Raw genomic sequence first — 24,937 nt, forward strand, 5'->3', positions numbered from 1 at the left:
CAATATCACTGACAGTTTGACATATGTGAGCATGGTAAGTTTCTACCATCAATAACCTCTTAATTGATAAACTTTTTAAATAGTGTATGCTCTAGCGTTCATTCATAATTTGGCCACTAATTTGGCTTGTTCTGGCCATCGCGTTCATTCCCATCCCGGCATCCCTACATGACCAGTGTTCTATTCCTTCCTCAGCCATCACCAGTCAGTAACTATCAATTGTAGGAAAGGAGAACGTCACTTCGCCTCCCACTGCCAAATCCGTGCCGTAGCGCCCAAAATAAAATTCGGTTTCTCGTCAATCCACTAAAAGAGTGAGGTAAGGCCGACCGTGAGGATTCTATTGAATGTGTAAAAGTTTGGCCCCCCCCCTCCGGGTTCCAGTGGGCCCTTGGATCGAGGGTTGATGCCAAGGATGGTCGAGATATTGGGGGATTCATAATGGATGGATTGTGTGTTCTGTTAGGTTCGAGCGATTCCGACCAGTGGAAGATGGGTGGAAGGGGCCGAGGTCGTGCCCGCGGGGGCGACCAAGGATCCAATGGCAATGGAGCGGGCCTGGCCCAACGAATGGGACAGATGGGATTGGATGGCCATGGAGCGACCGGAGGAGGAGGAGGAGGTGAGCATTGCCTATGTAACTTTTACTAATGGGACTAATGGATGTGTGAAGTAGTGGAATCATGCGTGACCGAATGAATTGAAAGCTAAGATTTCTCCTAAGTTTGTGTCAAGACCACTATTCCAAAATTTCTGCCCTTGTTTTGCTTTCCGAGTTCCATTTCCGCGATGGTTGATTTATTAGATGTCGCCACTCTAGTATTAAGTGCTTAGTTCCCGAGACTTCCAAAGCTTGGCTCGTCCGACCAGCAATGTGGGATTGAGCATAGATTTCTAGACAGTGGATGTCGGACGACCGACCACTCGGCTGGTAAAACAGTACAATGGATGGTCTCCTGGGAATTGATCACAAACCGGTTTATTGTACCGTTTAGCCAACCGAGTGGTCGGTCGTCCGACATCCAGGGTCTAGAAATCTATGGATTGAGGGATTAGTCAATGCTGATTCATAACTGCGGGTACTCAAGTACATGCACCTGACACATGGTGTTGTGAAGAGTAAGGAAGTCTGGTGTAGTGTAAAAACGGGAAAAAAGCGGCCGCATATTGCCGTGACTTGAAGCGAGAAGTTCAGCATAGCTTTCTTATTCGCTAGAAATGGACGAGATTTGATGCTCACAGTCATGAATGCTGCCTCTATCATTGGTTGAGTTTATTCTTGTTAGGATAGTTACTGAGCAAGATTAGTGTGTGTGTAGTTGAGAAGCCGCAAATATGCAACAACCGTTCAGTAATTTTCGTTGGTTCACGAGAAAGGGTGATAAATGGGCAATGGTTTGATATGTCGTTTTGTCTTAATCTGCCGTAACGCTGCCGATATTGAAGGCGTCTCCAATGGACCAAAATTTGTATTACTCCATTTTTTTGGAGAACGCCGTTGAATCTCTCTCAGCTTTGATCGGTCATTAACACCAAATGTTTGGCTTGAAATCTGTGCATGTTTTGAAAGCTTCTGGTTCTAAAGTCTCAAATGATTGATCTGCGAAAGGGTTGCATCAAACACAAGTGATTTCATCCCTCTTTGTCACAGATATGGTTTATTTGAACAGAATTAATTAACGTTCGAAGTTTCCAGCCCTCAGCCGCTTGAATTTTTAACACATGTTAGAACACACTCCTGAGCTATTTTTCCAAATTCGAAAGGTCTGTTTGTCACGTATCAATTGGTAACAAATATTCAAATTTATTCAATAAAAATGTGACCGTTGAATTACATTACTGTTCATTGTGACCAGCGTTCATATTTGCGTTGAAATTTAATGAATTAATATGGAACCACATGACACAAAATTATGCACCCTAGGATACAAGTCCTGTCCAAATTGGGCCAGGCGTGTCTAAAAGTAGGGATATTTCAGAAAAGTGTTCGTTTAACGTCTTTTTTTAACCAAGGTTTTTCACTCATTTTTGTTGGAAGCTTGTCAATTGTAATTTTTAATGCTTATCTTTGTTGTGACTCTTGGTCATGTCAATATTTTGAGTCGAAGAATGAACAGGAAAAAATACCGATGTGAATGGAAAAAATGTCTGCCTCAGAGATATCGCAGCAAAGGAAACTTGAAATGGTTGACTGCTAGCTGATGCTATGGAAAGAGGAGAAGCATAGAGAGTACTTAAAACTTGACGGGCCGAGAGTGGCAAATGCTCCAGGTCTTTGTTATTTCTGTCGAGTTGGTGGACGTGGGTATAGCTACGCCGATTTTACATGTGTCAAGCTCTTTGACGGATGCCTCAAGGGAAGCAGGCAAAGAGGTACTCCCATTTTAGGGTAAAACGCACATATTTTATTGCATTCACAATGATCTAGGGAAATGCTGGAACTTCAGCTATATGAATCGGAAGCTTTCGATAAATTCAATTAAAATGAGAGCTCGGAATTTTTTAATTTGACCGGTTTTTTTTTTATTTCAACTCCTTAATTTATACAATATGGTAGTTAGTATCCCTTTTGATGCAATATTATCTATACCTGTGAACATTCAAGACTCGTGTATTGTCNATATGAATCGGAAGCTTTCGATAAATTCAATTAAAATGAGAGCTCGGAATTTTTCAATTTGACCGGTTTTTTTTTTTTAATTTCAGCTCCTTAATTTATACAATATGGTAGTTAGTATCCCTTTTGATGCAATATTATCTATACCTGTGAACATTCAAGACTCGTGTATTGTTCCAAACATAAAAGAAGCCCGAAACCCGCCCACCTTTCTGCTTAAACCTTTGGCTGGAGTCTTTATCACGCTCAACTTTTGCTTGAAGTAGGAATGTGATGAGAATGTCCGTTATTTTAGAGCGATCTATGGGACGGGGTGTAACCCGTGGGGGAGCAAGAAATTCGGCCGAAGATATACAAAGACGGAACGACTTCATGGATTTGGTCAAGACTCGCCCTGCGAGCCTGACTTCGAAATGCGGCGTGTCCGGCACGCCCGTGGCATTGCGGGCCAATTACTTCAAGATCAACAAAAGTGGAGCCGCCCGCATGTTCTCTTATCACGTGACTTTGAAGTCCGAAATGGAAGAGGAGCGCTCTTTTGTTCGGAAAATCATCGTCAGACGCCTGGCACAAGTATTGCCCGTCTATCTTTTCGACGGAATGTGAGTCAAACCAAGCCAATGTCGATTATCTTCTAGTTTGATTGTTCTAATAATGTATTTGAATTGTCCCTGTGTAGGATGATGTTTACCATGGAGCGACTGTATCCTGAGGGACAAGATTGCCGTGTTGAAATGTCTTGCAATGAAAACAAAGCCACCAATGAATCGGTGCCAGTTGAAGTTGAGTTCAAGCTCACCGGTAAGTAAGATCATTGGCCAAAGCTCATGGTCAAAATCCGATCATGGCCCAACCTTACTTTTAGGCGAGATCTTCCCAACGGATCACACCTATCTTCATGTGTTGAATATCATCAAGAATCAAGCTAACGATGGCCTTCAGCTCACACAAATGGGCCGTGGTTACTACGATCCCAAGAGCACAATTAAGTTTCCACAATATAAAATCGAAATCTGGCCAGGATACTCTACCTCAATCCGTCAGCATGAAAACGACATCCTAATGAACGTTGATGTCTCCATGAAAGTACTCCGCACAGACACGGTTAGTAGGAATTCAGTAGACTGCCCCCTCCCCCGCGAGAAAATCCTCGATTGTGATTGTATTCGTTTATTCTCCAGGTGTTGAATCAAATGGACTCGATGAAACACGACAGGGCTGCCGGCCGCGATGTGCTCGGATTCATCTCGAAAAAACTGATTGGTGCTATTGTTTATGCGGCACACAATCAAAAAACTTACAGGATTGACGATATTGATTTCAACAAGAATGCCACATGTGAGCTTCGCATCAGTTATAAGTTAAAGAAGCCACAAATTTGACCCCATTCTTTGTTACCCTAGCCACTTTTCAAAAGAAGGATGGAAGCTCCATCTCATTTGTTGATTACTACAAAACTCGTCACGGATTGACGATTAATCCCAAACAACCTCTTCTGATTAGCCAGCCAAGGGATCGTGACATTAGAGGAGGAAAGAACGACCTTTGCATCTTGGTTCCTGAATTGTGCAAGATGACTGGTTTAAGCGACGATCAGCGCAACAACTTTCATCTCATGCAGGTACGAACTAGTGAAGCGCCAGAGTTTGAATCGAAAGCTTACCCAAGTATTCCACCTCATTTTGATGAACCTTACAGGAGATCAGCACGTACACCCGGATGGTGCCCGAGAAGCGTGTTCAATCACTCATTGAATTCTCCAACCGCTACACATCCACGCCCGAAGTCAAAGCAACCTTGGAGAAGTGGAGTCTGAAGATGAATCCGGAATTGGTGGCCGTTAACGGACGCATTTTGCCTCCGGAAAGGATCTTTTTGAGTCAAAATCCCCGCTCGAAAGTCAAGGAGACTACGTACACCTCCGACAACGCGGACTGGAGTAACGCTGCCACGCGTAATGTGTTATGGAACCCTGTTCCCCTCGACAACATCCGCTTCATTTATCCTGGAATCATGTACAACAAGGTGGCCATGTTTTTCAAGGAGATGCAAATGGTGGCCAAAGGCTTGGGCGTGAACCTAATCATGCCGGATAGCAATTGGCAAGAGATTCAAGACACCCGAACCGCCAGCTATTTGGCTGCCGCCAAAGTGGTGTCGCAAATGAAGCCCAACTTTGTGGTGGTGGCCATTCCCAACGACCGTTGCGACACCTATGCCGCTATGAAAAAGCACTTCTGCTTCACGTCCCCCGTTCCGACGCAAATGATTACGGATAGCAAGGTGTTGAGCAAGGACAAGAAATACAAATCTGTTGCCTCGAAAGTTGTGATCCAAATGACCACGAAAATGGGCGGCACACCATGGTGTGTGAAAATCCCCATGACGAAAGCCATGATCGTTGGGTTTGACACCTACCACGACACGACCAAGGCTGGGATGTCTGTGGGTGCAATGGTGGCCACGTTGGACAGCAATTTTTCAAGGTAAGTTACTCCTGGCCATTTTTAGGAAAAGCATTGTTGTTTTTGTTCTTCTTCTTTACTTCTCGACCTCTGTCGTCTCTTTCCTCAGGTACTCCTCTCACATTTCAAAGCACGTAAGCAAGCAAGAGATGTGCAACCAAATCATGCCCCTGATGATTAAGATCATACGGGCTTAAAAGACTGAGAATCAGAATGAGTTCCCTGACAAGATTTTCTTCTACCGTGATGGTGTTGGCGATGGCCAAGTTCAACAAGTTGTTGATCATGAAATCCAACAGTTGGAGAACGCTATCAAGGCTGTTCAGAAGTATAGCCCGAATTGGAATCCTCAAATCGTTTTCATCATCGTGTCCAAACGGATCAATACGAAGTACGTTCAAATTGATTTGTGGATCACACATGACAGCTTAGACCATTTTTATGCAACACTCACTCATTTATTCATGTTCTCTTTTCATTAGATTCTTCGTCTCCGGTGGCCGGAGACCCGAAAATCCTTCGTCTGGAACGGTGGTCGATGATATTGTTACCTTACCTGAAAGGCATGACTTTTACTTGATCTCTCAGTCTGTGCGACAGGGCACGGTCAACCCTACCTCTTACAATATCATCAAGAACACCAGCACGTTGTCCTCTGACAAAATTCAGATGCTTACGTACAAGGTGAGTTGACTCTTCTTGCGGATGTCAAATCAGCCTTGTATTCATATGGATTTCTTTTCAGCTGTGCCACATGTATTACAATTGGCCTGGAACTGTGCGTGTACCAGCCCCTTGCCAATACGCCCACAAGTTGGCCTACCTGGTCGGAGAGTCTCTTCACGATGAGCCTCACGAAATGCTCTCCAAAACCCTCTACTACCTGTAAATATGGGACGTGTGCTCTGGGCCCCAAATTACTTTTAATCGTATTTTCCGTCGGTTTTAAATATGAAACGAAGTATTTTTACAGCCTCGCTTAAAAACTCAATGGAAAAACCTCTCAGTCGAGCCAGAAGTTAAAAAAATGATTGCCTCATGCCATTTTGTAATGTTTGATTGTCATAACTGTAGTTATAATGATAGTTGTAGTAATGGTCAAAGTAAGGTAATAATTATATGACGACACAAAGTGAGCAAGAAGTTGTCCATGGTAAGCTCGTCTCGAAACATACTGGGTGGGCACACTGGTGTCCACTTGGGATGATGTGATTTTTGTCGCTCATCCGCGATCTTGAGGTTTTGCGACCGAGTTGCCAGGAGTTCTTCACGCACCACGTTAGCACATTTGATGTTGGGATGAGGATAGTAAAGCCACACAATTGCTAAGGATAACTGGGTTGCGTAATAGTTGTAATAATTATGGTAATGATGTTGACAAGTGTTCAAGGAAAGAAGCCAGGATGATCGGGATCACGTACTTGTGGAGAATTGAGAAAAAAAGGGTTTAGCTGCTGAAGTTATGAGTGGAAATCGAGTGGAATCTTGGCTTACTGCGTCTGAAATGAATCTGGAGGTCAATGAAACCCAAACCGGGCAAGATTGGATCCCATTGACCAATAATAATATCTGGCTTGCTCTGGCTAGAAATGTGTGGTCTGCGACATGGTTTCTTCAGACAAAACCGTGTGTGCGTACGTTTGTGCTCGTCTTGGGCAAATTGTCGGTCAAGAAATCAAATATCGCGAGAATGAACTAATGAAAGGGGAGTTTGGTGGGCGTATCATGGAAAGTAGGTGGTGGAGAGCGCGAGAGAAACGGGTGTGTAGTTAGCAATTGTCTGAAGAAAAGAGACCGAAGAAGTAGCGAACTTGAAAAATTTGATTGTTTTTCACTTTGGTTTTTTTAACTGGAACTTTGAATGCTACTGCGGTTTGTATTCAATGGTAGCAGGATTAGTTACGGTTGCAGTAATCGCAGAAGTAGGACGTACTGGACATATCAGTTGTTGGGGCGTGTTTGCAATAATCAGAGCGGGGATCATCAGGATCCTCGTCACAAAAGAGCAATAATTGCAGCATTATGGTTTCATCAATTACAATGATAAGAATGATGGTTGTAGCTGTAGTAGTAATAGAAGTAGTAGTAGTGGTGGTAATGATGGTAGCAGTACCACTAGACGCAGGAGCAGTCGAAGCTGTCTTAAACGGAGAAGTAATTGGTGTTACAGAATTAAGGAAAGGTGTTCTTAGCAGAGTGGAAAAGAAATGATTTTTCAAAATGTGAGACACAACGTTGTACAGAGGGAAAAAGTGTTGGATGTTATGTAGGCCTGTTAGAGAAAGTTAGTGAGAAAGAGGCGGGGATTTTGTCCCGGAACCCGGGATCGAGAAGGACGACGACGAAACATAGGCGGGTATATTTTGACGATTGGGGATGCTCCCAAATAATAGGGGGAGCATCATTTACTTGATTTATCATTCTTAAAGCCAGACGGATTGCATTTCTTTCGCTGGATGGAGGGACCTTCAAAGGTCGAGACAACATCATTAGTCCTTTTCAGTTACACCAGACAATTGTTCATACAATTGTTTTCCCCCTGGATTGTTGTCCATTATCAACACTACAACACACCATGTATGTCAGAGACATTTCATTTCAAAAGTCTCATCTTTGCAAGAAATGTCTCGGTTCTTCCCGTCTCGAACTAACTGGTCGTCACATCACTAGTTTTCCTCATAGTCTCGATCAGCCAATGTCGCCTTCTAAGCAGTGAGGGCTGATCGAGGATTGGGAGAGCCGGTTCAGTTTCATATCCGTCTAAGAATCCCGCTCATCGTTCTTAGTTAATTGAGGTCAAGCTTGATTGAACTGGGCGGGTTGGAACCCAACGGTTAAGGCACTTGATCCAACTGCTGAGATCTCCAGTAACTAAATTGAGATGGCGGTGTGATGGCGGGGATGGGAGGATTCAGAGGAAGGGTTGTCCGGCGTGACAAGTCATGTCCTGGATTCACAAGCAACGTCGTTGGTGAGGCCTTGGTGGGGAAGTGGTAGCGAAATATAAGGTGGCGTCTTAAGCCGGAAAGGGGGCGCGGGAAGCGAAGAGCGAGCTCTGGAATTCTGGGAAGGAACAAGAGGCGGAGCGCGGGCAAAAGGGCGCTTAGTTGATATAGCAGACCTGGGGCAGGACGGGGAGGCATTCCTCGTGGTTATGGTGATTGGTTTGGTTTGAGCGTGTTTTTTTTCGGTTGCGATAAGAAAAGAGTGTGTGAGAGATGTACACTGACCGACCTATGAGTGGTGGGTTTCATACTTCTCGTGGGGATCTCAACGGACGGTCAAAAATTTCACAAACATGGACATTATTTGCTGTCTCTCTTCCCCATTTTTGAATGTGCCCCTTCGGCCGGATGTTTTCTTTCCATTTCGAGCAGTACGTTTGAGCAGCTGGTTGATTGGATAACGAACTATTCGGGGGTTAAGCGGAGAAAGTTTAAGGAAAATCTTCTGCGAGTTTGAAGAGACGGATTTACAAGGGCAACGAGGTCCAAAGCCTAGTACCATGATTGTTCTTTCGGTAGAGGTAATTAGAGAATATTAGCATTCGAAACATTAGCAAGTGAGTGTGGCTCGGAGGACTCGAATCTTTGCCAAGTGTCGGACCGATGCGGCTCGTCTTTGACTCGTTATCACTGGTGGTTCGAGAGCTGGCTCAGACGGCCTTCAGTCCTTCCGCAGTTTAAAGGGGAAGGCCAGGGGAGATCTCTCAAGACTTCTTCTTGTCTTTGGAGCGTGCCGGAGCGGTTGCAGACGCACTCGCAATATCACTACTGTCGTCCTCGTCTTGATCGCCCAATTTCCCTGCACTTCGGACCTCGATTAAATGTTTCTTGTCCAAAGCGGGTAGCTTCACCACTGTGGAAGGTGGACCAATTATGGGCTGACTCGTGGAGTCGCGATTGGTCAGATCACTCAACTGGCTCATCTCGTCGTCGGTGTGAGGTTCCTCTGTGTGGCTTTCCGTGTTGCGAAGCTTGTGGAATTTCCAAGCCTTCTGAATGAGCGAGGCGCAATAATCCTCACGTTGCTTCCAAAGGGTGGACGAGATCCTTTGGTAACCAGGGCGGTCAGCGAAAGTGGTCACCTAAAAGAAACAGTGAGGTCTCTGAGAATGGTTCCTCCCATAACTCACCGGGGGATCATATCCCCTGGCCCAAACCGGACAAACTATGCATTGCCAATGAGGATGCAAGAAAAAAATGTGAAGACCTCTTGGGCTCCAGTCGCCGACACCACCACCTTATGTAAGACCATGAATCAAAACCCATTTAAGACTTACAAAGACCCTCTCCCAAAGCCCGACCCACTCTCATTTGCAACAGCATAATACGAAGCTTACTTTGGGCAGTTGCTCTCGTTTGTATTCCTGGAACTGACCGTTCACAAAGATTTCAATACCATTAGTATCTGGGTTCATTTGACCGAAGGGGCGTCCGAGTTTTGACACCGCAATGCTTGCTTACCTTGATTTCATCAACGTGCGGAGGCTCCTCGATGGGATTGCCCTTCCGAGCAAAGAAGTCTTGAGTAAGGGCGTCCAGAATGTCTGCGCAAAACACCATGTTATCCAGGACTTCGCCCTCTGCATTCGTATATCGGACTATTGGAATGTCCATATGGATGATCTTGAACTTATTCGGCTTGGGGATCTGAAGAGGGGGCTCTAAGACCTCGAGGAATTCAGAGAGTGATTTGTACGGCATGTACTGAGTACCGCCAGGATCAAACTCCTGCCAGATCTCGTAGAACAGATCGTAATCCTCGTCGGTGATACCCTCTTGAACGTCCTCGGTGGCTTGGGAGTAGTTTTCGAGGATCACAGCAATGTACATGTTGACAATGATGAGAAAACTAAGCACGAGGTACAAAGTCATGAAGGCCACGCCAGCCATGTTGCTGCCACAGTTCCCCGAGTAACCGGTCTCCTCGTTGGGTGGATCACAGTTCTTGTCATTCGTGATGGCCATGAGAGCATCTGACCATCCTGCTGACGTGCACATCTACAATGAGAAAGGACACAGTTAATCGATTAAGGTCATGTCGAGGAAAATAATGCGACCAAGATCTATCAATCTCTGGCGACATCCCTACCTGAAATAAGAGTGTGAATGTCTTGCCAAAGGTTTGGAAGTTATGAACGTCGTCGAATCCTGGGCGGATCTTGACGTTTTTGAATAGGGACATGCCGAACACAGCAAAGATGAACATGACCAGGAAGAGAAGCAAGCAGATGTTAACCAAGGCCGGAAAGGCCATCACCAGGGAGAACAGCAACGTCCGAATGCCTTTCGCACCCTTGATTAGACGCAAGACTCTGCCTACTTTGGCCACACGAACTACGCGGAGGAGCGTAGGAGAGACGAAGTACTTCTCAATAAGGTCACTTAAGAACAGGCCCGCCAAAGAGAGGAGGACCACGACGAAATCGAACAGGTTCCACGGTTCTGCAAAGTAGAAGTGACGGAGAGCGAACATCTTGAGGCACATCTCCGAGGTGAAGATGACGATGAAGGATAGATTGAGATTGTCCAAGGCGAATGTCCAACCCGAGCTCTGATGATAGTGGTCGCACATCATTGTTAACTATGTAGGAAGAGTAAAAGAAATTCAGCGGATTTAGAGTAAAGCTTCCCATGGAAATTGTATGCTATGCCTTGCTTCTTGCTTCTTGCTTACCATGTTCAAACCGATGAAGCCCATAATGATCATGTCAAACTTCTTATTTGTGACAATGGCGAAAACAATGGCCTGAGGACGCCAGGTTGGTCTGGGAAGAGCCTTCATTGGCTTTTTCGTTGATGCCTTCTTCATCGCAGCAATGTACTTCTTTTGATCTTCAGTCATGAACGCGTCTAGGGAGCTCCCGCCCTTGTTCTTTTGCTCGTTGAATTTGTCAATGATCACACCCACCAAAAGATTCAAGGTGAAGAAGCTGCCGAAAACGATGAAGAACACAAAGTAGAGGTACATGTAGATGTTGACCTCCCGATGGGGCTGTTCGCCAATACCCACGGAATCAATGGCATCGTTCATGATGTCCAGCCAGCCTTTGAAAGTGGCCACTTGGAGCAAGGACAAGTAGGCAATGAAGACGTTGTCGAAAGTGATCCTCGAGTTGACCCAAACGGCTCCTTTCTCCGTGTAGCACACGGTCTTGTTGGGAATGACCTCGTGACTGAATTTTTCACCGGTGGCCTCGTCCACGCATTTGTAATACTTTCCCATGAGCATGTTGACCCCGATGATGGCAAATATTAACCAGAAGATCAAACAAACGAGCAACACATTGAAGATGGATGGAAGAGCCCCGACCAGGGCATTGACTACCACTTTCATGCCCTCCATTTTGGCCATGGCACGAAGGGGACGTAAGGCACGCAGGGTTCTCATAGTCTTGAAAATGGGAATGTTACCCGCTCCTAAAAGGCTGGCTCCGAAGTTCACCAGGGACACAGCCACAATCACAAAGTCGAGCCAACACCAGGCGTTGCCAAAGTACATGACACACCCCATGGCGAACAGTTTGAGCGTGGTTTCGAGGAAGAACACGACAGTGAGGATCCTGTCCAGGTAGTAGAGAGTGTCCACCAGCAGAGGCTTGGTATCGAACCAGATGTCCTCCAAGGTCATCACGAAGCTACTCAGCAAGATGAGCGCCAGAACCACGGTCTCGAAGTATTTGTTCTCGATCAATCTGAAAAGTAAAAAAATGAGTTAAGAAATAATCATTTTTTTTTTCAATAATGTATCAATAGGCCGAATGGTGAGGAGGAATTGACACTGCACCTTGACACTTGGAGCCTATGGCGATACCATAATTGCCAAAAGGGTGAGTCTGGATCGCCAATGCAACAAGGACAGATCCGATAGCAAATGTCTGGACAACATTCCACCACCTCGACCTCGTCAATCGGATCAACTATGGGCTCTGGGACATGTTTAATGGAAATCTCGTCGTCGTATGTGATCTGGTCCTCGAGAGCGTGTTTCTCCGAGTTGGTGTCGTATTTATTGATGTTATCATGACTTCCGTAGTTGAGGCTGCCGTTGTGGTTCACCTCCCAATTGTTTTCGTCGTCGAAGAACTCCTTGTTCTCGTTGTCGTTGCCTTCGCCTCGGATGGAAATGTCCATTCCACGGCCAATGCTCATGTCGGAGGAATAGCCGAGTTTATCGTCGATATTGGGCAAAGCCAAGTTGTCGACCTTGACCCCGCCGTTGGTGCTGGCATTGAGTTCCTTCTCGGAAGTTGTGTACGAGCGTATACTGGCAGCGTCGGTCTTGAGTTTGACGTGTCCATTGGCTCCCTGGATCGTGATATCCATGCCCTCGCCTATCGAACTATCCGGAAAGTCGGCGTTGCTCTTCTCGCCTAATGGAATGCTCACATGATTGATGTCCACTTTGAGGCCGCGATTCTTCAGGTCTCCATTTTCGCCCTGGAACAAGAGAATGGAATTAGGTTTAGGAGGCAGATGCCACTATCTTCAAGGTTGCACAAACTCAAAAACTTACTGCGAAGTCCTTCTCTTCGGTTATTTCCAGAGCGATGTCTGGATCGCGCCCGTCTTCACTTCCGCCAGAGCGAACACGTCCGTTTTTAAGGTAGCGAAATAAGGTTGCAATTGACCCACTGATCCACCTCTTTAGTCGACCGAAGCGTCCGAAAGCAATGGCCATCTTGTCCGGTTCTCCTTCCTCTTCCTCAGCTCCACCTTGAGGGAACATTGAGGGGAAAAAGCGGTTAGTGAAACAAATTGTTTTTATGGCGCTGACTTTTTTTGTCGGACTGATCCCTCACCTCCCATGTCTGAGAAACTACTGAGCAACAAGGCCAAGAACAAGTTGAGAATGACGAGATTGCCCACCAGAACCGTGGCCAAGAAATAAGGCACACACGATGGACCCGCCACCCACAGACAGTCCCACATGGACTCGATCCATTCTCCACAAAGCACCCTGAACACAATCATGAAGCTGTGCATGAAGTCGATGAAGTTCCATCGCGGCATTTCACAATCCCATTTCGTGCACACGTTCTCCACGTAATCTTTGCCAAAGAGTTGCATCCCCATGACGGCAAAGATGAAGATGATGATGCAAAGGACAAACGTCAGGTTCGAGAGAGCGCCCACCGTGTTCGCCATGATGGTGAGGATATCGTTAAGGGACTTCCAGGACTTGGCTAACTTAAACACGCGGAGCAGACGGAACGATCGCAACATGGACAGCCCTTTGATCCCTTCGGCCAATAGCTCCACCAGGGAGAGGATCACAATGAGGAAATCGAAACAGTTCCATCCATCCTGTAATTGTAATTCAAATCAATAGAGAAATCATCCTCACTCACATCGCCTGGTTAATGACATGCCATCATTAAAAACAAAGGCCATCCCTCCCCGCCATGGGCCTTCGAACCTTTTTCGATAAGTCTTGAAGTTGTCGTTGCCTTGGCAGGAACTTAGGAACTCCCCCCCCCTCCCCTCCCCCTTTTTTCTGGTCGTGGTTCTCGTTCTTACAAGCTTAGCCACAAAAGGCACCAAAATGTCCAATGTTTGCTTACTTGAATGACTGAGTGAGTGAGTGGTGAGAGCGGTGAGCTCGTATATTGATATGCTCCAAAGCTGGGTGGAAATTGCATTTAGCCTAGAACTTTCACGATAGCGTTGGTGATGATGACTATGATCGAAGTGAAACCTGTCCCCATAAAAGCCAAACATTGACTCAATGTGGGTGGTATCGATTTTCCCTCCCAGCCTTCTGTTTCGTCCACCCACAGGGCCACAACCACGGCTCGCTTGTTCCTCCGTTAAGTGCGTGTATGAAGGCTATGTGGCGTACACAAGTGTGGCTCAGCGAATTCAATAACCTCGAGGCATTACCTAAATATTGGCCTTGATTTATGGATCTTTCGGAGCAGTTACCAATTCCACCAGGTAAAATGCGCTTCCAAATTTAAAACGCTACTCCCTGCCTGCCCTACAGTAGACCCCTGGGTCGGATCCTCGACGCTCGAAACGAGGGGTCTTGGCAATTGTTTCCCAAAATTCGACGCCTTTTCCAGAAAACGGGGAGGAAACGAGCACGGACTACTTTTACTACTCCGACGTACGCTGGATAGAGGCCAAGAGTTGAGGCCACTTATTATGACCGGCCTTCATCAAAGTGGTACCTCGCCCTTGTGTGTCGGGAACATGGTATACTACGTACGTACGAAGGAACGAACTCTTCATATAGTGTGGGTCCCTTGGACGACCAAGCCAATGAAATTGGCTAGGGTAGTTGTCGTTGTAGTAAGTCGAGATTAAGAAGACCAATTGCTCTGCATTGAGCACTTCGTTGAACCGCAGGGTGTCTGCCATTGGCACGGGCCAACCAAGCTTTCAAGACCATTTTCTGCCTCCACGAAATTCAACTTCTTTCAGCAATTTGATGGCTGGGCAAGAAGACTTGGCTCGTTTCTGTTTCGTTACAACATTGTTCACGATGATGATGGTGGTGGTGGTGGTGGTGAAGGTGGTGGTCTTTGTCTTGTTAGGGAAACGGGGTCTTTTATGAACTCCTGGATTGCCATAGAACTAGGCACGGAGACGGGAGAACGGAGGGTAATAAAGCCAGCAACTTTCAAGTGTTCGGGGAAATGTTTGTCAATTTAAGCAAATGGACAATCTGCCAGAAACGGCCACTAATCCGCGCTTATTTACTAGACCAGAGGGACAGATTGGGGCGTTGTACGTACGTAGTGCTTGGACCTCAACAAGAATAAATCAGGAAGCTCGCTGAATGGGCCATTTTTGTCCGATTTAAGTTCAAGTAGGAAATCGGGGGAGTGCCACTCAACCTAGAGCCTCACCCCTTTCATGTAACTGCAAAATTCACAATGCCGAAGAAGAAGGCGACGACAAAGCAGAACCCCAGGCCAACCAAGGTGGTGTTGGGGCTGCTGCTGGTTGCATGGTCTCTTCCACATCTCACCCGGGCCTCTGGCATTCTGCGAGAGGCCACTCATGAAAACACAGGGAGAAACGACCTCGCAATCCCCGGCTGCTTCCTCCCTCACAGAAGTAGTAGCCCTGTAGTAGTCCTGTAGACGTTCTGCTGATCCTCCCGTTCGTTGTGGCCTCGCCAGTGAGTCGAGCCCTGTTCCAATGTTCTTGAGGCCTCCTCTCTTCGGCCGTCGGTCGGGAAGGCTACTGCAGTGCCGAGTATATGTTCTAGCACTAGAACAGTTCTATCCTCTGCATGCATGTGGCCGAGTAATTGTACTTCCAACTGTACGGTTCGTAGTACCACCACAAGCTTTGGGTGTCCCGGCAGAGCACTGGCAACGAACTAACAATCGGTTTAGGGGGCTATTTCGCTCTTTCAGTGTTCCACCATCCAAGCTGACCAGATTTCCAAGATGTTGTGGAGGATGGGGCTTATTTTCTTGACGAGGTCAGAAAAGCTACATTGAACTCGCCATGAAGCGTTGTACTCCGCGAAATATGTTTCACAACCCCTCGGTGCAAGATCTAATCTGGCATTACGAGTAATTAACTGAGCAAATGTTAGTCGCAATGAAGCCAAGTTTAGTGGGGAATAGTAGGGAACCACACAGTCCTTGGACCAAATGCCAGTCCGAGCAAGGGGCTTGCGGACTCGAACCTCAGCATATGATTTGTTTGCTCCTGCGCCATATGTTGGCTAATGATATTTAAAAAATAGCAGAATATCATTATTGGGTCTAAAGGATTGATACGGTTCAATCCCAGTAAGTACCTCCCCACGTTTGGAACGACAACAACGATCGTTCAGATCCTGCATATTTTGACCATGCACAAATTAATAGTATTGTCCGTACATAAACGGTGAGGATATCTTACCATGAAGAAGTATCTTGGGCTCATTGAGGCCAACTTGACGAACGACTCCAGAGCGAAAATGGCCGTGAAGAAATAATTACCAGTGGTGAGCATGTTGGACAGCAACGGAGACCTAAAACCGAAAACAAGTAAGCCCAGTATGAAAAACATGTGTAATGTGGGTCGTCGAACGTGTATCCCAATTGAAAATAACCGCCTTAAACGCACTCTTTGTGGACTGGAGGTAGGTACCGAAAAAAAAACTATTAGTTGCCGGTGGAGTATAACTATTTATGCTTTCGCCATTGCGGCATACGGAAATGGCGGGATGGAGCGAATGGTAGGGTATAATGACAATCCAAGTCTGGACTGAGGGGGATTTTGTTCTCCACGAGTTTTGTATAGTGTTCTCATTGCCCAGTTCCTCAGCTCAAGGAACAAATGAACTTAAACCATGGACCTACGATGTTTTAATGTCTTTGGCATCACATTTTGACTCTGAGCGTATTTGGCAAGAAAACTAGAAGTTGAACGGGTTTCTGATCCTGAAGACAACGAGAGAACAAAGCGAGAGAGAAAACTTGGTCCTTTTGTTTCAATTAGTAAATGTTAGGCAATTATTTCTCGGCACGTCCTTTGTCTACCTTGGTGGCTTCGTTATCGTGAGAGGTGAAGCTGGCACAAAAATATGATAGTCCAACAAATTGCCGCGTAGCACGACGACCAAAAAAATGTCCGAAGGGAGCTGTCGCCTTCAGTATCCTTCAATTTTCCTGCCCTAGCTTTGTCAGGTATTCAATTAGCTCCAATGAGACCATTTTCAGCTGAAACCTTGATGAGTCGATTTGAGGTAGAGCCATTCTATGTACCTACTATATTGCACGGTACGTGCGTATACTGAAGACTGCCCTCTATTCGATGATATGTAGAGAGAGTTACTCACATGCCCCCATTCCAGTCATATTCGATATTGTATTGGTCCAAAGCCATGAAGACGACATTGACCACAATGCAGAGGGTGATGAAGAGTTCGGTGAAGGGATCAAAGACCAAGTAGGCCATCACTTCCGATACCCGAAGCCAAAGCCAACAACAATCCCAGATGCAAGCCACATTGATGCTCTTCTTTGTGTATTCGGCGCAGATCTCTTTGAATTTCGGACCTTCGTCATCATCGTCGTCATCATCGTCCATGTAAGCGCCAAAACCAGTGGTCTTGCTCATGGGACGTTCACTGACTTGATCAATTATATTGTTGAGAACTATCACATCCTGCGAAAAGGAAAGCGAGAAACCAAAGTTTAAGTTAGAGCATATTCGATTTTTTGTCATTTTGACGTGTAATGCCTCCGTGAGAACTCTTCCCATTGACGTATGTGAAATCTCTCTTCGATTCTCAGACATCCTTGGCAATTTTGACATTATTTAAGCCATTGGAACGAATTATCAATGCCATCATCATCATCTACTGTAGGTAATGTAAACGGACGTTTTGAGATTTGAACGGAATGACAAGAGAGTGAACGCTGCAATGTGCCAAACTCGTTTCTTGAGCTGCGGATTTCTTCACTTTTATGTGTGTGAGTGTTCTTGGAGGGTCATGGACAAAGCAGGGGAAAATTCTGTGTCGAAAGCCAGGGAAATGCTCCTATTCGTTACTGTATTGCGTTGGTTCCTCAATTTTCTTTCATTTAGAACGAAGAAGGGGGGAAGTTGCAAAAGTGGTGCATTACTACAGTTCCAAAGAAGAACTATCACATGCAAAGGCAGTTGTCCACCTCACGAGCGAAGATCATCAGACAACACTGAGAACAACTTTGGCATAGTAGCTAACAACTTGTGAAAGCAAATTGATTTGCTTTGTAAGGCTCGGTAGATGGAGCATTCAGATCCGCCGCCCACAAACTTGGTCGGTAGACAGAGCAGCTCGAGCTCGAGCTGAATAAGAGTACAAATGGACGAGCATGTTGAACAAGTCGGTGATTTGAGATCCTACCTGAAGGTCGACGGAGTCTTTTCCGTTGGCACCAAAGCCTCCCAGACTGGGCCCGCTCTTTGGGCTGTGGCAGGACCCGAGGGGGCCATACGGGTTGGACGACATGGGTTCCATGAGGATGGAGTTGGGAGTGGATGGCTTGTTGGATGGGTGTGTCTGACCCATATCTGAGAATAGTGAGGCCATGCGCTTGCGCAGCGTGTTTTCCTTGGTATTGGAGGCAGCCCCATTTCCGGACGGGTGATACTGTAAGTCGGTGTGAGAGGTGTAGGAGTCCACCTTGCCCGTGTGAGAGGTGTACGAGAACTTCCTGGCCAGATTCATCCGGGTCGGCGTGTCCACCACGATGAGGCCATTGAGTTCAGATTTGGGCGTGACGGCAGTTGAGTCATCAGCATAAGGCAGGTGCTCCTGAGCATCAAGGTAGGTAAGGAGGACAAGTGGCTTTTTGGAGTTGCCATATTTTTCGTGAAGTCGCACATGGGAACTGAAGGAATTACTTTTGGAGGCTCGTCGGACGAAAGGGGAGGCTGGGAGACTGGTCAGTTTCCCTGAGGAGGCTGCCGGACCAACAGAGGCGCCGCCTGCGGCGCAACTTCCACTGGTGACGCCTGCCAGACTGCCTTTCCCGGCCAGACTGTCGATGGAACGGTATACGATAGCTGATTGGACACTGATGCGGTCCTGATTGTCGATATCGCTTGAGGAGGGAAGGATTGGGTGACCATTGCCCTGAGGATGGTCCACACCGGTATCATAGCTTCGAAACATATCGCTGCGAGCGCTGGGATCACGAGCCACTGCATACTTGGCCATCGTTGAAGACATGGATTCTCGACTTGGTGACAAGGAAGAACCAGCCGCAGCCACCACATCAATCACATGACCTCCACTTGGGTCTTCCGAATCGGGTGAGCCTCCCCCTGGGTCTCCCAGGTCCCCGCCTATAGGACCACCCCCAAAGAGACCCTCCATGGCCTCGGCAGCCTCGGCTGCAGCGGCTTCGGCCTCAGCCAAGGCTGCTTCCTCGGCTTCTTTGATGGCTTCCAGCTCTTCGAGTTCCCTGCAAAAGTAAATTTTCCTCATCAGCAGTGAGTCCTGACTGAGCAATACTTGGGCCCCTAATTGTCACTCAATGCTCAATTTTCAAAATCATCGAATTCGCCTTAAAAAAAGCCATACATTGAAACCCATTCTTGATCAAGGTAGTTCTAAACAGATAAAGGTTGGATAAAATTCAATCATATTCTTCTTTTGACTTCATTCGTGAAATGAAATTGGTTTTTTTGAAGGTACCAAAGTTGAATAATATTGCATCAAAAGAATTGAGCGGCAAGTGGCATTCCCCGAGTGAGGATCATAGTTCAGGAAACTAGAGACCAATTTGTATGGAACTTCGTTAGGATGTTTCCAACACACGGTATTAGCCACGAAAAAATATTCGTTGATTGCCATCGGAGCATTTTTTTTTCCTTTTCATGGGACCCTAGTAAATTAACACTACTACTCTCTATAATATCAATGTTTATGGACATACTTCATTGTACCACAGACTTCTCGACATGTCCAGAAGTCTGTGGCCGTACCTACCTTTGAGCTTCCTCTTCAGCTTGGCGTTGCAACTCGTCATAGGACATGGCGACAATGGCCAAGATCAAGTTGATTAGGTAGAAGGAGCCCAGAAAAATGTTTACCATGAAAAAGACAATGTGCCAAGGGCCTGCCGTGCGGAGGGTGATTTGATAGAGATTCTCCCAGAAATCCTGGGTCATGAGGCGAAAGGCACACAAGTAGGCCCACCCAAAGCTATCAAAGTTGGTGTAGCCATAATTTGGGTTCGGACCTACGCCCACTAGACATACAGTGCCTTCCGGACACTTGCCTGCCCCGGAAGAGTTCCCACACATGATGAAGTTGTCTGTATCCGGGTTCACGTACCAGGCCGTCTCGTTGTTGACCCACTTGTTCCACGAGTCATCTGTGATGTTACCCCACTGCTCGAGAAGGTCGCTGTTATTGAACGGATAGCTGTAAACACATTTCTGAGAGAGCACACCCATATACACCTGGAGGCCCAGAAGGGCAAACACGGCCAAGGTGAAAATGGTCAGGATTATCACATCTCTGAGGTTCTTGACGGAATAGATAATTGCACTAACGATAGTCTTCAAACCGGGTATCACAGCCACGGATTTCAAGGCTCGAAACACACGGAACGTCCTGAGCGCCGAAAAACTGCCTAGATCGATGGCAATGGTCACATAGGACATTCCTATCACGGAGAAGTCCAGCCAGTTCCAGGCATCCCGCAAATATGTGTAATCATCAAGGAGGAAACCACGGGCTAACAGCTTGACCGCAGATTCGTACGTGTAGATGGCAGTGAATATCACTTCTGTCGAAGATGTATATCTGAAAAGAGGCAGGAACCAAATCCATTAGTCACCAAGTACACCAGACCATCACTCGAAACACGCCTACAGGGACGACAACCAAGCCACCAGACCTCAACCCAAGACTGAGTTGTGTGACATAGGGTTGAAGTTGGGTGGCGAGGGAACAACATATGACGGCTGACCGGGACCCGAAGAGAAGCGCGTTCCAAGGAATCTCACCCAGCAGCTCAGCTAACATTGGCACATTGGATAAGGGAAGATGATAATGATGATAATGATGATGATGACGATGGGGCGGGGATCCAGTTTTGGAACAAATTTGGCGCGCAGGGGGAAATTGAGCGGGCTCATTCGAACACACGAATTATGCAGTCTAGCATGGATGACGTACACTAGCAAATATGGGGCTCAAGACGAAGACGAACAACGAGAGTATGGAGTGTGCGTACGAGTACGTATACGTATATGTATCTAGTCCTGCATGTGAATGTCTAGTTGATGTCGGGGCGGACTCCACTTATTCATTCATGTAATGATATAATACTAATTGCAAGTAAATGGGTCTGAAGAACTGTTGGACGACGTGGACATGGTTGTAGAATATGTTAATCATAATCAATACGGTAAACACGAGTCTAAGACAAAATCAAGGAGAATACATTAGTGTTCCAATCTACGAGTACGTGGCGTTCTACTTGGGAAAGAAGAAATTGAACGAACGTCACTTGGTAGACTAAAGGCTGGGCCGGTTTTTCAATACCAATCCCAAACCCACTGACACACACACACACACCACAGCAAGACAACATTTCTCGCTAATTGCTATTGATGACGGCCAATCTGCCCTTGACCTCAAGAACGTGTTCAATACCAACCCTGATTGGGATTAACTCGGGTTAGAGACTCGATAAGAGCTCCGAGTAATCCTCATCCATTGAGCATCACGGAACTGGCCTTTTTATGTTTGGGTTGGTGGTTGCTGGCCTGGCTGAAGATGAACCAAGAAAAGGGGGATGCAAGAGAATGGAATCAGAATCAAACTAGATCTAGCGATTAATCGGAGTACTATGGGAGAAAAAGTTTAGCGTGAACTACTACATTACGAGCTTTTCATTTGGGATCAGGATGGGAAGGAACACTAGTTTCGGGTCTCCAGTTTCCGCACAGAAAGTCTGTGTGTATTGATGATACACCTTTTACCGTAGAAACCAGTTGGCTCCAAAAAGGACGACCTATACGTCTCTTGGGACGTTCAGAAACCGCCAATGACACACTGGGAACGACAAGAAACATTAGACGCGGAGTGAGGGAAGCGAAAAAGGTCACCAAAGTGCCCAATTTCGGTTTATTTTCTTTCCACTACAGAATAGAAACTCGGCGGAGAGCGTCTATGTACAATGGAAAAGGGCGCTGCTATGACATGAACACTTTGCAATCTTACAACCATGAAGTGTCACGTCATGTTAGCTCTCTACCCGCTCATAGAACTCTGAATGGATGGCTGGGTAGTCGAGCATGATACATACATACAGAGAAAGAGAGAAAGAGAGAGAAAACGAGCAACCTTCATTTCATGTTTGTTGGTTCTGAGATATGTCACACTCTTTATGGCATGACTGGGGAGAATTGTCGAAAAACTCCAAGACTTGCGATGGATAGACGACATCGGAGTTGAGTTAAGGAACAATGCTTCCGTTGAGCCCTTCCTTCCATTGGGGAGCTCTCACCTCCCGCACGAGCGAGAAAGGAGGAAACCCACTTGACTCTCAACACGTTTTTGTTCTAAATACTCTGTCCAAATCGACACTGCTTGTGAGCATTTGGATGAAAGTGGAGAGGCCGAGGAGGAGGCATGACGTGCAATATGTACTAGAGAATGGTAGTTCTTCTCGTGGTTCTATCCAAGGCTGTCTTAGGCAGGCCAGGGCTTCCCAACTCAAATCATGTTTTCAGGGGGCGTATGCTGAGCGAGTTTTGGGCAAGAATCGCAAATGGAGGAGGAAAGAAGCTCCGAGCGCATTTGAGCCCTTTTTAAGCCGTTGACTTGGAGTGCGAGAGGCAAGACGACCTTTTTTTCGTTTTCTTCCCTTTCTGACATGATGACCTCTTCACACACGGAAGGTCTCCTTGATCTCCGACGAGCGACCTTTCTGGAATTCATATCAGTTCTCAGATGTCCATGCAACCAGCTCTCGTTTTCTCTCTTTCTTCTCTCTCTCTTTCTTCCCTCTGGTGTTCGTTTTCTGGGCTAGCTCTAGCCTAGTCTGCGTCTTCATTTTTCCTCTGGTCTTTTCCGTTCGTTCTTTCGTCCATTCGTTGAGGGCCCCAAAAAGAGAGAAGAAGAAGAAGAAGAAGAAGGAAGCCAAATCATGCCAACTCGTTCCCTTTCAAAGGCCGTTCCTATGTTCCACGACCGGACTTCTATTGAAGGACATGAACCAACGACAGACAGACGACAAGGAGAGCCAGAAAGAACGAACGGCTGAGAGAAAGAAACACATACATGTACACCCTTAAAAAGTACCTTCAAAAGCTGGATATACGTACTACAACCGAACTCTATGTACAGCAACAGAGAAAGAGATGTTGTTGGCTTCACTAAATGAGAGACGGGGAAACCCCGGTCTTTTTTTTCTCGGGCACCACACTGAAGGCCACCGAGTAGGAAGTCTGTCGTTGATCCTGCAGAGCGACTCGTTGACAACAAAAGAAAACCGCTTGTGAATAATGGACAAATTGGAACGGTTCGCCTCGAGGGGGTCCAGCGATGCCCGCCCAAGAACCCCGTCCTTCTCCCGCCCACTGGTGATCCGCAACTCCACTCTCCCTTTCTTTCTTTCTCTCTTTCTTTCCTTCCTTCCCTCATTCTTTCTTTCTGGTCTTTCTCTTTCACGATATCTTCATCTTGATTGCTTTGAAACCCAAAGAGAAACGAAAACGGGGCACTCAATAAAAGTCAGTTATCATTTCTCAGATGCCCGGAAATCCCAGGAACGACCAATTGACAACGGAAGACAAGAGGAGGAACACGAGCTTGGCGAACAGCAGGGCCTTTCATTAGAGGCTCATGTCGACGACAGACGGTGTGCTCGAACCTACGACGAAGACGACCAGGACGATCGACGACGTCGGGGAAAAACATTCCACCATATTCAGAGAGCCTTTGAAGAGACGGTTGACTCATGAAGACCCTCCTACTAGTTCGCTTGAGTTTTACTCGTGAAAGAGCCAAAGAGGGGGAATCTACCCACTAAAACTTAACAATGCTGATCCCTCTTGAAAACTCGCATGGAATGAAGAGATCTACATGGATCACTTTATTCTTCGACTATCTACCGCCTGAAACGATGTTCCGTTATTGGTATAGGAGTGGCAATGCTTTTCTAAATGGCCGTTTGGAATGTTTTAGTAGATGGTTTCAATTTAGTAGCAGAGAGAAAAATGGACCATGATTTGACTTTTTAAACTGGAGCGACGTCATTGGTCATGCAATTGATGGCATTTGTTTGTCATTTAGATGTGAGCTGATACTTGATTTGAGACAAATTGTCTTGCGACCTTGATAACGAAAGTGGTATTGAATACGAATAGAACGGGTGGCACAGCAATAATGGGGCATGGACTTGTACTTACTCTGTGTCGGGCTTGACCATGACGTAACAATTGACGAGGATGGTACAAATGATGAAGAAGGAAAACATGGGATGAGTGAGGACATGAATGGCAATCCGCCGAATGGGATGGAATGGAGAGAGTAAATAGAGAGCCTTGTCCGCGGAGAACCGATAGATCGTGCCTCCTTTGGATATGACAATGAACGTCTTCTTGTCGTAGAAGTACGGATCGATATCGCAAATGGGAGTGCTGGCAAACTCCAAGGGGAACTCGCCATAGCGTCGAGGAAGGTCATTACCTGCAAGAAGGTCCGAAATGCATTGATTTGTCCTATGAGTTGCTGTCGTCTAAAATTCATGAAATTTTGCTTTCCCGCGACGAGACACGCACCTGGCTCCAGCTTTGGATTCGGCTCCAGATCATCGTCGTCATCGTCATCATCGTCAGAATCATGATCATAGAGCTTGCGGGCTCGGGCGTTATCTCCATATTTCTACATAAGGAAAACAGAGAAAACCATTAGTGGCAAGCAAGCTTGGGTCCAGTTTGATGAATGAGAGTGAACAAATAAATGGTTCAGGATCCTCGGCGAAGTGAAAAATAGCCCGGCTTTGTCACCGAACCCACAATGCCGCGGTGTACATAGTATATCGCTAACAGATCAGTGGATTCCAAGAAACCGGGCAATGACGAGTGGCAAGGAGACATGTTAAGGAGAGTGGTGTTATGTTCTTCTTGTTGTCCCATTCTGAGCCCCCAAGTTCATGCTCATTGCCACAGGAAGTTGAAAGACGAAGACGAAGCCCCTGGCAAACTTCAGCACTCTTTACTTCCCCCATGGAGCTCCTCCTTCCCCCCCCCCTTTTAGTCCGTACTCGTAGTGCGTAAGTTCGTTCGTTCGTTCGTTGAGAGTGGAAAAGAGAAGGCAGATCCCGAATCCCGAAAAAGAAGAACGAGGCATGAATTCGCAAGAGAGCCTTGGAGCTCAGCACTTCGTTCAT

General features: G+C 46.5%; 2 protein-coding genes across 2 annotated transcripts in view; one reads left to right on the forward strand and one right to left on the reverse strand.

The window, feature by feature from the left end:
- The first annotated feature begins 195 nt into the window (after positions 1 to 195).
- LOC131887605 (piwi-like protein Siwi) lies at positions 196 to 6,054 on the forward strand. The gene is made up of 11 exons (XM_059236233.1): positions 196 to 319; positions 467 to 622; positions 2,913 to 3,219; positions 3,297 to 3,418; positions 3,483 to 3,721; positions 3,799 to 3,955; positions 4,021 to 4,238; positions 4,316 to 5,103; positions 5,279 to 5,473; positions 5,565 to 5,766; positions 5,828 to 6,054. The coding sequence occupies exons 2-11, from the start codon at positions 493 to 495 to the stop codon at positions 5,969 to 5,971; spliced, it is 2,502 nt and encodes an 833-aa protein (XP_059092216.1). The 5' UTR covers positions 196 to 319; positions 467 to 492; the 3' UTR covers positions 5,972 to 6,054.
- A 59-nt stretch (positions 6,055 to 6,113) lies between these two features.
- LOC131889326 (sodium channel protein para-like) overlaps positions 6,114 to 24,937 on the reverse strand; it is a 31,746-nt gene continuing 12,922 nt past the window's right edge. Inside the window, exons 5-17 of the mRNA XM_059238412.1 lie at positions 24,327 to 24,429; positions 23,955 to 24,234; positions 19,516 to 20,337; positions 17,926 to 18,988; positions 16,873 to 17,201; positions 15,951 to 16,062; positions 12,887 to 13,391; positions 12,601 to 12,800; positions 11,872 to 12,524; positions 10,762 to 11,779; positions 10,177 to 10,668; positions 9,549 to 10,085; positions 6,114 to 9,169 (exon numbers count right to left, since the gene is read on the reverse strand). Of these exons, the coding sequence (XP_059094395.1) occupies positions 8,792 to 9,169; positions 9,549 to 10,085; positions 10,177 to 10,668; positions 10,762 to 11,779; positions 11,872 to 12,524; positions 12,601 to 12,800; positions 12,887 to 13,391; positions 15,951 to 16,062; positions 16,873 to 17,201; positions 17,926 to 18,988; positions 19,516 to 20,337; positions 23,955 to 24,234; positions 24,327 to 24,429 (6,492 nt within the window). The 3' untranslated portion in view covers positions 6,114 to 8,791. The remainder of the gene's footprint in view (positions 9,170 to 9,548; positions 10,086 to 10,176; positions 10,669 to 10,761; positions 11,780 to 11,871; positions 12,525 to 12,600; positions 12,801 to 12,886; positions 13,392 to 15,950; positions 16,063 to 16,872; positions 17,202 to 17,925; positions 18,989 to 19,515; positions 20,338 to 23,954; positions 24,235 to 24,326; positions 24,430 to 24,937) is intronic.

The sequence above is a fragment of the Tigriopus californicus genome, chromosome 10 (genome assembly GCF_007210705.1).
Source record: "Tigriopus californicus strain San Diego chromosome 10, Tcal_SD_v2.1, whole genome shotgun sequence".
Classification (NCBI taxonomy): domain Eukaryota; kingdom Metazoa; phylum Arthropoda; class Copepoda; order Harpacticoida; family Harpacticidae; genus Tigriopus; species Tigriopus californicus.

Excerpts from the sequence above, each read along its gene's own strand:
- LOC131887605 (XM_059236233.1), top strand. The coding sequence starts at position 493 with ATGGGTGGAAGGGGCCGAGGTCGTGCCCGCGGGGGCGACCAAGGATCC. Across the intron at positions 3,419-3,482 it reads AGTTGAGTTCAAGCTCACCG|GCGAGATCTTCCCAACGGAT; the intron begins GTAAGTAAGATC and ends CCTTACTTTTAG. Across the intron at positions 3,956-4,020 it reads TTTCAACAAGAATGCCACAT|CCACTTTTCAAAAGAAGGAT; the intron begins GTGAGCTTCGCA and ends TTGTTACCCTAG.